General features: G+C 37.2%; 1 protein-coding gene across 1 annotated transcript; it reads left to right on the top strand.

Moving 5' to 3' along the window:
- The first annotated feature begins 207 nt into the window (after nucleotides 1-207).
- On the top strand, nucleotides 208-7287 carry LOC311299464 (E3 ubiquitin-protein ligase TRIM39-like). Its single transcript, XM_084423037.1, has 7 exons — nucleotides 208-413; nucleotides 1846-2399; nucleotides 2514-2609; nucleotides 2828-3061; nucleotides 3153-3291; nucleotides 6160-6186; nucleotides 6342-7287. The coding sequence occupies exons 2-7, from the start codon at nucleotides 1848-1850 to the stop codon at nucleotides 6890-6892; spliced, it is 1599 nt and encodes a 532-aa protein (XP_084279163.1). The 5' UTR covers nucleotides 208-413; nucleotides 1846-1847; the 3' UTR covers nucleotides 6893-7287.
- The last annotated feature ends 5465 nt before the right edge of the window (nucleotides 7288-12752 follow it).

Raw genomic sequence — 12752 nt, 5'->3', positions numbered from 1 at the left:
TGTCAAACACCTTATGAAGAATGAAGAAAGTATGACTGAATGCAGACACGCACTTGACAAGAAATAATGCATCAGTGTATTTTGTGGGAAGACATTTTTGTCAGAAAATATTTGACAATCAACAACAACAATCAAGCTTTTGTAAGTCTGCTATTTTTCTTTTTCAGGACCTGACAGAAACATCAGTCCCAATACAAATAAACAAATGAACCAAACACACCGAATACAGGGACAAATGTAAATGTGTGAATACAGGAGGAGCTCTGACATCACTGTAGTTCAGAGAGATTCAGAGAAAGTAAAACTAACTTGATCAACAACAATATAGACGCCTGAAACGATCAACCTCTTTAAACAACAGAATATTTATTGATCCGTTCAAAGAGTCTTGTGGACACATCTGATCCTCACAGGTAAGAGATAGAAATATAAGAGAGATTGTGCTGAACAGGTTTCTAATGGAAGTGATCTGGTTTAGTTGGTTTATGTCAAACAAAAATTGAACAGAATCAGGGTCTGTTTGCATAAACTGCTAAGACTTGTCTTACAAGTTAATCAAATGTTTTTCTTTAAGACTTCATAACTTTAAGTCAGTTAAATGAAAACGTAGGTTGGTCTAATTTGATACCAAAAAGTAAGACCGATAACCCCTAAATAACTGTGATTTAGTTCTTTAGACAGTCTTAATAGCAACTTCCCAGAGGAAGTAATCGTCAAATACTCACTCAACTACTTTATTTCTTTACTGCACTGAAATGGTATCAGAATTGTATAATTATGTCATTTGATTGGTTGTGACGCAAAGTTTGAGCTTTTTTAAATTTATCATAAGACATAAAGAAACAGGAAGTAACCGGAACACAAAACCTGCTGAACCGGTTACAAAGTTTTGTGCACTAATGTGTCAAACACTTTATGAAGGGTGAAGAAAGTATGACTGAATGCAGACACGCACTTGACATAGAGCTGCCAACTCTCACGCATTCACCGTGAGACACACGCAATTGACACTTTTCACACGCTCTCACGCCACACATCCATTTTCTCACGCACAGAAAAATCGCGAAGCAAAGAGGACACGGAGACCGACAGACTAGACCGAGCAGGTTATTTTATGATATAAAAAAATCTCAGCTCTCAGATTCTGTCAATTTTATTACGAAATTCAAACAATGAATACCGTTTTGGCGCTTGTAAATGTGACGACAGATCCCTAGCGCACGTGAACCTATCATCTCAACTAATAGCCTAAATAAACACGAACACTGTTGAAAGATACAACGTTACAACCTATCTTGTGTAGCCTACCTAATATTTATCCAAATGGGTCAATATTAAAACAAATCACAATAATTGAACTGAAATAATAAAAAAAGCGTAGCTTACCAGAAATTGTACCATGTAAACATTGTCACTAAACCTAATAAAATTCAGTTTAGTTACTAAAAGGCAGCTATGCTTACATCAGTTTATTTTGAAGACATTTTTACAAAATACATACAAAATATTTGTTAATTTTGGGGGAAAGGTTATCTGTACTTGTCCTTTAATATAAACATAATTTCCTGTTTAAGATTATTCTGTTGTTGTTTTCTTTTGCATTGAAAAGGCATGAAAAGGGAGAAGAACAATGGCAGAATCTTTCCCACCATCAACTAAAAAATGAGAAAGGAAAGGGAGTGATCCTCCATGAGTCAATAACCCACTCAAATCTATCTTATATTTTATCTTGAAAATAGCCATGCATTGTTTAGATTCAATCTCTGTACATTCTGGACATTCTCTCAAGATGGTTTTGACTTTACACTAGTGTAGGTGATTTATCTTCATCATTTCTCTCTCCAGCGATGTCTTCCTCCAGCGGTCCACTGACTGAGGAGCTTCAGTGCTCTATATGTCTGGACGTGTTCACTGATCCAGTCACCACTCCATGTGGACACAACTTCTGCAAGACCTGTCTGAATAAGTGCTGGGACAACAGCCAGACCTGCAACTGTCCATATTGTAAAGAAACATTCAAGCACAGACCTGATCTCAAGATTAACACCACACTCCGAGAGCTCGTAGATCACTGTAAAAAGAAAAGTCCTGCGAAAAAAGCTGAAGTTCTGTGTGATGTCTGTGAGGAAAGAAAGCTGAAAGCCCTGAAGTCGTGTCTGGTGTGTCAGAGCTCTTACTGTGAAACTCACCTGGAGACTCATTTGAGAGTGGCAGGTTTAAAGAAACACAAACTGATCAATCCTGTGAGTAATCTGGAGGACTATATATGTCAGAAACATGAGAGACCTCTGGAGCTGTTCTGTAGAGATGATCAGACTATCGTGTGTCTGTTCTGCACTGAAGGAGAACACAAGAACCACAACACTGTTTCTTTAGAAGAGGAGAGTGAAGAGAAGAAGGTAAAAGTTACTGACAAACTGATTTTAAATGGCTCTTATCATGAGGAATCCCATGTTCTTAAATATAAATGAATCAGTTATGAAAACATATTGTGTGTTGTTCTCTGTCTATAGACTCAACTGATGAAGACACAGAAAGACACACAGCAGAAGATCCAGGACAGAATCAAGAAGATTCAAGATGTCAAACACTCAGCAGAAGTTAGAAAAGTGAGTTTAAAATAATTAAATTAAATTAATTTTAATATCTATTGTTGTTTATTGAATTGTTGTATAAAAGCAATTTCACACTCACAGTCACACTGCTGGTCTGAATATCTTGAAGATTTTGAAAACCACCTAAAAACACTGAAGTATGAGAAATAATAACACTGATTCTTCTCTTAACAAACACCACTAATAATGTGTTGATTGTCCTGGTTGAGCAGAGAAACACAGAGAAGGAGAAAGCAGCCCGTGTGGAGCTCTTCACTGATCTCATCCGCTCCATTGAGAGATGTCAGACTGAACTGCTGGAGATGATGGAGGAGCAGCAGAAAGCAGCAGAGAAACAGGAGGAAGAGCTCATTGAAGAGCTGGAGCAGGAGATCACTGAGCTAAAGATGAGAAACACTGAGCTGGAGCAGCTCTCACACACTGAAGATCACCTCCACCTCCTACAGGTCAGTCAACATCTCTCTGATCAATGATAATGCAGTATATGACACCATAACACTCCCCATGCTGAAGGATTTCTCCTCTCTCCTGCTGTAGATTTACTCATCCCTGTGCAGCTCTAGAAACACCAGGAACTGGTCTGAGATCAGTGTGAAGACTGATGAGAGTCTGGAGACTCTGAGGAGAGCTCTGACTAAACTGCAGGACTCTCTACAGGAGAAACTCACACTAACTGGTACAGCAATATCAAATACACCGTACAGATACATATATTTATCATCTTTTACATTTACTCCTACTACTGTATATCAGCATTGTTCAACCCATCCTATTATACTGTTCCACCTGCTTTTTCAACATGCTTACTGTAAAAAACCGTAACAAACTTACCCAGATAACCAATACTGCCACCAAAATAATAGGTTTGCCCACTCCAAATCTACAAGAACTAAACACCAAAGCCATCACACGTATCGCTCATGTAATATCCCTGGACATTACTCACCCACTCAGCCGATACTTCTTACTTCTACCCTCTGGCAGGAGGTTTAGAAGCATAAGGTGCAATAAAGCCCGCTTCAGCAGAAGCCTAATCCCTTCAGCCATCCAAACACTCAACAAGACAAAGCCACACAGATAAATAATTGTATGCAGTGAAATAATGTTTTTCCCATGTAAACCCCAATGATATAAGTATATGTTTGTGTCAAATGTCTATTGTGTATGAAATATGTATGTCTATATGTGCCGTGAATATGTACAATAAAAAGCGTTTGAAAATGTGAAAAAGAATTTCCCTAAAGGGACAATAATGGTGCCTTCACGTGCTATGGTAATTATGGTAAATACCAAAAGCCGACATGGAAAATGCACATGAACACCCCCTCATGTGGTATTTTCAACTGGGCAACTCGTAGAATATTTTGATGCACGAGTTGCCGAGATGAGATAACCTTTAACCTTTTCAAAATGGCGGAGAGCAACGCAAGAGTCTTGAATACTGTTAGCGGATAGTTTTTGTAGCCTATACAATGTTGTGTCATTAACGATTGTAATATAATGCGTTAACACTCAATTTTCAACTTCGCCGCAATTTCCTTGGTTCATATTTAATCATTTTATGTCATGTTTTATTTTTTTTAATTATTAATTATGTTTTAATCATCAGAAAGCACCACACTTACGTTTTTTTTTTTTTTTTTTTTTTTGTAAAGATAAAAAAGATACTCTACTGACACAGACCTTGCGGGTACTACATTACGACAACAAAAGCACTTGAACACAACACACTGGTAAATACCAGTTCACAAGTGGAAAATATCATCTTTTCCATAGCACGTGAAGGCAGCATCAATATACTACTACTTAAAGGGTCATGAAACCCTAAGCCAAATTTTCTGAGATTTTAACAGAAGTATGTGTGTTGAACACCATTGAAGACAATGTTAGCATCTGTTAGATTTAATAGTTGGGGGGAAATGGTTAAAATTTAGTTTTTTTCCGCTATTTTCATCTTCCGGGTTTAAAATCTTCATCGTGTCCACGTCACAGGCTGTACTTTGATGACTCATCGGTGTCTCATTATTATTCATGTACTGAGTTTTCTTATCCAATGAGAAGACACTTCTCTTAATTATTCATGATACCACGTGGAACAGACAGTCAAACTGATATTGCGTAGTAGATGAGAGAGCAATGATGGGACGCGCGTTTGTTTTCGTGGTGCAAAAGTTCCAGTGCATTTTTCCCCGCGATGCTGCCCGGGCTAGACTCTGACTGCGGGCGGTTGGTTGACCATCAACCACGGACACATCTAAACTCTGTGTGTGTAGCAACCATTCAACGGGAGAATGGTGGACTTCAGCCTTGTACACCAATGCAGGTTGCGTCTAGTGATGCGGTCCCGAGGACTTTTCTATCGCTTCAGAGGTGTGTGTGTGTGTGTGTGTGTGTGTGTGTGTGTGTATCTAAAATGTTACCCTGACTGTTTTACTTGCCTTTTGTTAAATAATCACTCGTTATTAAAAATTTAGATATTTCGATAATACCTCAATTGTACGAAACGAATGCTTAATTTGTGAAAATTTCTGTCACTGTCCATCTTATGTGGGTTTAGGGAGCGCGTAGATCTAGGCTGTGTACGGAAGGTTTTTTTTTAAACGGAAAATTTATTATTTTCAAATAAATGCATTTATAGTGTGTATAGAAACAATTTATTTGATTTAAATACAATTATGATTACTGTAGGTAGGCTAATATATGTAGCAGGGCATTCAGTTACTTTTGAAAGGACAAAAATAAGGTGTCCGTGTATTTCATTAGACTTTAACTTTTCCAGCTATCAAAATCTAGCATTTCCTCACGTGTTACCACTGATTTTTAGTGACAGTCGATATGCAGGCCACTGGCGATGACAGTTTCCTCTCCTCTCCTCTCCTCTCCCCTGCCGTGCCATACCACACCCACTCCCCTCCCTTCTTCTCACAGCCACCACGCCCATTTAAGTAGCATTTTTCAAAAAGATTGTGCTAGACTTGAGCTGAAAGAGGGGGGTTTCATGACCCTTTAATATCAGTAATGAAGAATGAGTCTGTTAAAGCTGAAATAAGAGAAGTGTGTGATCATAAAATCAGTTTAGCAGAAGAAGATCAAATCGATAGACATCATGAATTTAAGATGCAAATTTTTTCTTTTTTTTATTAGAATATTTCTGACCTCTAGTTCAAACAGCTTCGCAGTGCTGGGCTTCATTTTCATTTCCATTTTTCTTAAAGATTATTTTTTATAGTGTTGTCTTTAGTGAATAACCACAACACTAATCCACTCCAAAACTGAGATGAATAACATTAGCCATACAAATATCTAAAATACAAATTTCATAAAATGTTTCACAAAACATTCCCAAAGATCTTCTAAAAGGAGGAATATTTCGAGCTCAAACACAATAGGAGTTCAGGGATTCTCCAAATATCAGCAGAGACACATTGATCAGATAAAACATGATGTTGTACAATTCTTTAAATATAATCTTACATCTTGTCTATAATTCACACATAAACATGTCAAAGATCTGATGGTGTTTTATTGTCATGTGTCTCTACAGAACTGAAGAGGATACAGCAGTATGCAGGTACAGTGTGCTGTCTGCACTACACTAGATTACATTCAGATACTCACAGCTTCATCACTGACCGACAGTATGATTAAACACTGATTACATATTACAAACATCAGCACTAAATATCTGTATTGTGAATTTGTGATTCATATTCTCTGTTTTCTCAGTGGATGTGACTCTGGATCCTGATACAGCTCATCCTAATCTCATCCTGTCTGATGATGGAAAACAAGTGAGAGATGAAGACATTGAGCAGAAACTTCCAGACAACCCAGAGAGATTTGATTACTGTGTAAATGTCCTGGGAAAGGAGGGATTCTCCTCAGGGAGATTTTATTTTGAGGTGCAGGTGAAGGGAAAGACTGAATGGGAATTAGGAGTGGCCAGAGAATCCATTGACAGGAAGGGAGAGATCACACTGTGTCCCAGTGATGGATACTGGACTGTGATTCTGAGGAATGAGAATGAATATAAAGCCTGTGATGATCCCTTTGATGTCTCTCTGCGTGTGAGAGTGAAGCCGCAGCGGGTCGGTGTGTTTGTGGATTATGAGGAGGGTCTGGTCTCCTTTTATGATGTGGAGTCCAGCTCTCATCTCTACTCTTTCACTGATCAGTCTTTCACTGGGAAACTCTATCCATATTTTAGCCCGTGCCCTAATGATGGAGGTGAAAACTCAACTCCATTGATCATCACACCTGTCAAACACAATAAATGAATTTCACAGCCCTAATATGAGATACTCAATGAAAATGATTTATATACAGTAATTACAAATCTAAATGTCTTGCCATATTTTCATAATTCGTTTTTCATTGTTAAAATCTATAGCTATAATTGCAAATTATATTGTGAAAATATAATGCTTGTTTAACTATTTTATTTTGAACTTTTAATTATTCATGCCATTGTTTTCTCTCATCTCAATCTGACAAAATGAAAGTGCCTGTGATTTTAATTAACAAATTACAAATAATTGCAAATTATAATTAACAATTTTATTTTCGTCTTTTCATAATTATTCATGCCATTGTTTTCTCCCATCTCAACCTGACAAAGTGAAAGTGTTTTTTTTTTTTTTTTTTTTTTTACATTAAAATAAACCAAACTATGATTACATGATAAATGATAGCAAAGCTGTTTCTACCATTTCAATTACAAAATGACCTGTGATAATACTGTGGTAAATCAGATGGTAATACCTCAATATCATAGAACTGTATGATTACCATATTCATTCACAACACTCTGGATCTTCAAAGTATACCTAAAAAAACACCATGATATTATGATCATGGTAATAACAAAATATTTAAAAAATTGAAAAAGAAGAAGAAGAACACATTGTAGGTCTATTAGGTGACGTAAAATGTTTAATCCATGTTAAAACTCGGCATGTTTAACCATAAGAATAGAATAGAATAGAATAATAGACACATTTCAACACACATCAGATTCATTTAAATGCTAATTTCTTATTGATACAGTTATATACATCTTCAAATAAAATATAGGACTGTTAAATATCTGATGTTGCTGATATGAAGTAGAGATACAAAAAGGAAACCTTATAAAAATATTTTCCTTCTTTCAAGACATAGTGTAGAGGGAGTATTCTATTAAAGAAGCCTTTATATTGTTGTTTATGTTTAATGTATTTTGATCTGTATGAAAATTGAGGACAGCTTCTTTTTACAGTAGATAGTGATAAAATAAGGTCATTGTTTAAAAAGAAAATAGTCACATTCTGGTCTTTTCACATTGTTCTGAGAGAGATCACACAACTTTATCTCTTTAACCCCCTGGGGGCCAGCGATACCAGCTCACTTTTTTTTCTTATCAGTACAAAAGAGAGTCTAAATAGTCTGTTGATTTTGATTTTACATGTAAGTGTTATACATCACTCAAAACGCTTAAATGTCTTGTTTTATTTGTGTACACTCATAATAAAACAAAATGTTGTGTTTTTCGTAAAATAAAGAAAATAAACATGATGCGCATTCTGCCGTTTCTCTCAATGTGAAACTCATTCTGAAACGCGACAGAAAATGACCTAAAAAATTACGAATATTTGTCACACAGACTTGAAACGCATGTCTATACAATGCTTGGAGTCTCTATTTTTAAAGTTATATAAAAAACAAATATTCTCTGTTTAAGTAATCTGTATGAAAGCAGCGGCATGTACAGTTTCTCAAATGCTTCCTCATTAACTCTAATATTACCACGCCCACGCGCGCACGAGCGATTGACATGCAAATTATCCACGCGGAGAAATGCAGACCTGTAAACGCCCTCATTACCTCAAAACAAAGAATCAGAGACTTCGGTAACTTACTCCTCTGGGGCCGTTCTTCGTACGTCGCTAACTGGATTTGTTAGCTGGATTTGATTGTTGGTGATTTGGCATGATCTTGGATTGTTTGGTTCTTCGAAGCTCATCCTGGACTTGCTGTCATAGCAACAGGTGCGCAATCTTAAACCTGCTCGGGAGCAGGCTTATTTCATGTAAACAGGATTAGACTGCAGCGGAGCTGATACGGGAAGTCCAGCGCAGCGCGATAGTGCACTTTCTGAGATATATATTTTTTCCCGTGACTCGTGAGATTGTCGTTTTAACATTATTAATTTGTTGGAAACGCACATTTATTTTCGACTTGTCGGAGTCGGGCTTTAACTACAGCACAAACTAGCAAAAAAGGCGCGGGCCTACAGCGGCCCCATTAAGGCAAAAACACTCGGCCGATCCTCGGCATGAATCTAGGTCCGATTGCTTTGCGAGCGCTCGGTTTTGACGCGGCCCGATTAAACACTCGGCCGATCCTCGGCAGGTCCGATTGCTCTGCGAGCGCTCGGTTTTGACGCGGCCCGATTAAACACTCGGCCGATCCTCGGCAGGTCCGATTGCTCTGCGAGCGCTCGGTTTTGACGCGGCCCGATTAAACACTCGGCCGATCCTCGGCAGGTCCGATTGCTCTGCGAGCGCTCGGTTTTAATGCGGCCCGATTGCGGAACCCCGAGTGAGAGGGCTTATTTAAACCTTATTTAATTCATTCATGTCAGGATAATAGCCTACTAAAATATCTTAGCAACCGTTATTTATGCAAGATAAACTGAAAATAAAACAGCACAAGGAAGACAGGTTCATTAAATGCATTTTTTTATTGGATCACACTTAACCATAGTCGGCTCATCATGCTTGCTCGTTCGCACGCACACACACACACACACACACGTTCGTTCGCACGCACACACACACACACACACACACGTTCGTTCGCACACACACACGTTCGTTCGCGCACACACACACACACACGTTCGTTCGCACACCCACACACACGCGTTCGTTCGCACACACACGTTCGTTCGCACACACACACACACACACACACACACGCACACGCACACGTTCGTTCGCACACGCACACACACACACGTTCGCTCGCACGTACACACACACACACTTTGGTCTATGTTGTCTGCCTGTTTGCCCTCTGGCTCCGGCCACCATCCCTATCAGAGGCAAGCTGCAGCCATCTGGTGATGAGGATCTCAATTTCCTTCTCTGTGGAATCCTTGGTCAGGGCATTCCGTCGGACTGCATCTGAGAAAAACACAAGATAGAAGAGGGCAGCATTACCATGTGAGATCCTAAACTTAATTTGGATGCAGGGCTCTCCTCTCCTCTTACATTTATTTTTAATTTAAAAAGTTTAGAAGCACCTTCTGATCAATGACAAATCCACCTTCCCTTTATAAGGGGATTTATATTTTACTATAAATTGTCAAATTGCATTTTTAACATCATTAATTTTCATCTTTTATGACAAATTCATAAATAGAGTTAGAATAATAAGACACAAAAGTTACCAATCAAATGAAATCAGTAGTGTTTGGAAGTTTTCCTCTCTGTCCTGCAGTTGCCACGCCCCATTTTTCTTTGCCACTTAGTTCCAGTTTAAACAAATCGATTGAATATTCAGTGACAAAAGCAAGCGACTGTCTTTATGAATGGGTGATTGAATCATAGACTCACTAGATTAATATGAAAACGCATTCATTCATTAACGAAACACTTGTTTAGAGATGCCCAAACATTTAGCTTTGATTTTGTTTTGAACTATTTTTGTTGAAACAGAGCATAAATCTGACCACTGTCCCTAAAATGTAAGTCCCTTAATATATCACTGCACAATCATGTCATGTCTGTAATATTGTTAGAAGATAATTTGCGATCTTGCATAACTAAACAAACTTGATTTTGACTGAGTTGATTTGTATGGTGACCGGGAAGGGACATGTTCGGTTCAATTAGTTTTGTCGTGGCCACAACATATAAACTTGTGGGAACCTGATATTAAGTCGTGGGAACGTCATAATATCTCGTGGGATATTAAGTTGTGGCCACGAGATAATTTTGTTGCGGTAACGACATCATGTTGTGGCCACACGATGCAAAGTTGTGGCCTCGAGATCATATGTTGAGGAAACAATATATTTATCTTGTGGCATCGACTTCATATTTTGAGAAAACATCTATTTCTTGTGGCCACGAGTTATGTTTAACCACGTACACACTGTGAGCCAACAGCAGTTGGAGATATAGATGACTGATGAAACAACATTTTACTTTGAATTAGCCCTCTGATGGTCCTCGGTCATTTCTGACCGAATAATTTTCTGTTTTGAAATTTAAAAAAATCACAGCTTCATCGGAAGGTTATGAAACTTGGTGACTTTTCTGGCATTAGGTATGTGAATACAAAAAAAAAAATTGAGGTCATGATCCGAGCATGCTAAGTGGTCGTAAAAAAAATAGTCACACTCGTGGTCTTCGGTCAAAAATGACCGACCCATAGGAAATGAATGGGAAATTTACAAAAACACAATTCTCTGAATTTTTGTCTGTACAATCTACAAATCGGACACGATTCTAAAAAAAAGTACACCGCAGTAAAGGGGTGACACTCTACAACATCAAGAGTGCAAAAAATTCACACCCACCCACACACACACACATACAAACACACGTTTATACACATACACACCAATAAATTCAGATTACAAAAATCTGTTTTGAATTTTTAAAAATCACAGCTTCATCAGAATGTTACGAAACTTGGTGACTTTTCTGGCATTAGGTATGTGAACACACAAAAAAATTTTGTTCATGATCCGAGCATGCTAAGTGGTCGTAAAAAAATTAGTTATGATTTTGGTCTTCGGTCAAAATTACCCCCATAGGAAATGAATGGGAAATTGACAAAAACACAAATTCTCTACAAATCAGCCACGATGCAGAAAAAAAATGCTCAGCAATGAAGGGGTGAAGCTCTAAAACATCAAGAGTGAAAAACATAACATAACTAATAATTATAATTAATATATGTATATATAATTAATATAATAATTATTAAAATTATTAAAATAATAATTAATAAAATGTTATAAACCTTGGCAAAAAGTATTATTTGAGAATTTCTAAAAAAATACATTCAATCCACATCTTAAAAGTAAGTAATTTGGTCCAAAAACAACTAGAATTCACAAACATCTCCATTTAGAGCTATACAGGCATCTAGTGGTAAACCCATGCAATATCATGTTTTATTTAATTTTATGATTAATAAATTGATGAATTTTTTTTTTTTTTTTTTTTTCTGAAAGCCTAGTCTCTATTTTACCCGAAAATACTGCATAGAATTTTTTTTTCTGCATAGAAAAAAAATCATTATCTTCAATGTCAAAAAATGGACTATAAATATTGCATAAATATTAATAAGTTCAATCAAATTGTCTCAAAATTCTAAATTAAAAAGAATAAATATTATAGAACAAAAATAAATTGCATTGGTTTTTACTGGGATGGAGGAAGTTTCATTTTTAGGTGTCCGGTCATTTATGACCGGGAAGGCCCCCAGTGTGACTGCTAAACGAAGACCATCAGAGGGTTAGTTATGTAAAAAAAAAGATATATTGCGGGTCTGGCATTAAGACATGGGTACGTTATATGTGAAAGACACCTGAAGCGTATTTCGTTGCAAATTTGCTGGCTTGAATGAGCCGAAAGTCAGCGTGCATCGTGTTAAAGCTGTATTGCCCCAGTTTATACACATCTAACACTCCTTTTATCAGAAACAAATGGGCATAACCTGTAAATAGACATAAGTCATGATATTTTGTTTGGGGTAAATGACCTGATTTCGCTCATGGTTATTATATTTGACAGATATATCTTAGCCAGTCATTTTACTTCTTTGAAATGCCTTTAAATGGCAAATTAGACCAGTAAACATGTAGTTTTACACTTGCCACAAAAATGATTTAAAGCCTCCACTTATTAGGTGAACTGTTCTTTCTGCCTAAATATTAGCCTACTTGATTTTATTCATGAGGGTTATATTTGACATCTTATTCAGTTCCTTTTAAATTTTTACCTGAGCGTGCCTGGCAAAAACGACCGAGCCGTGACCGCATCGCTTCCATTATGAGTGCGCTTGCTGCACAATATGAAATAAACTTATATGAACATAAACGATAGGATAAACTTATATGAACATATAATGAAATAAACT

Source organism: Rutilus rutilus (genome assembly GCF_951802725.1).
Source record: "Rutilus rutilus genome assembly, chromosome: 11".
NCBI lineage: Eukaryota > Metazoa > Chordata > Actinopteri > Cypriniformes > Leuciscidae > Rutilus > Rutilus rutilus.
Note: the sequence above shows the minus strand (reverse complement) of the source record. Positions and strands in the feature narration are given on the sequence as shown.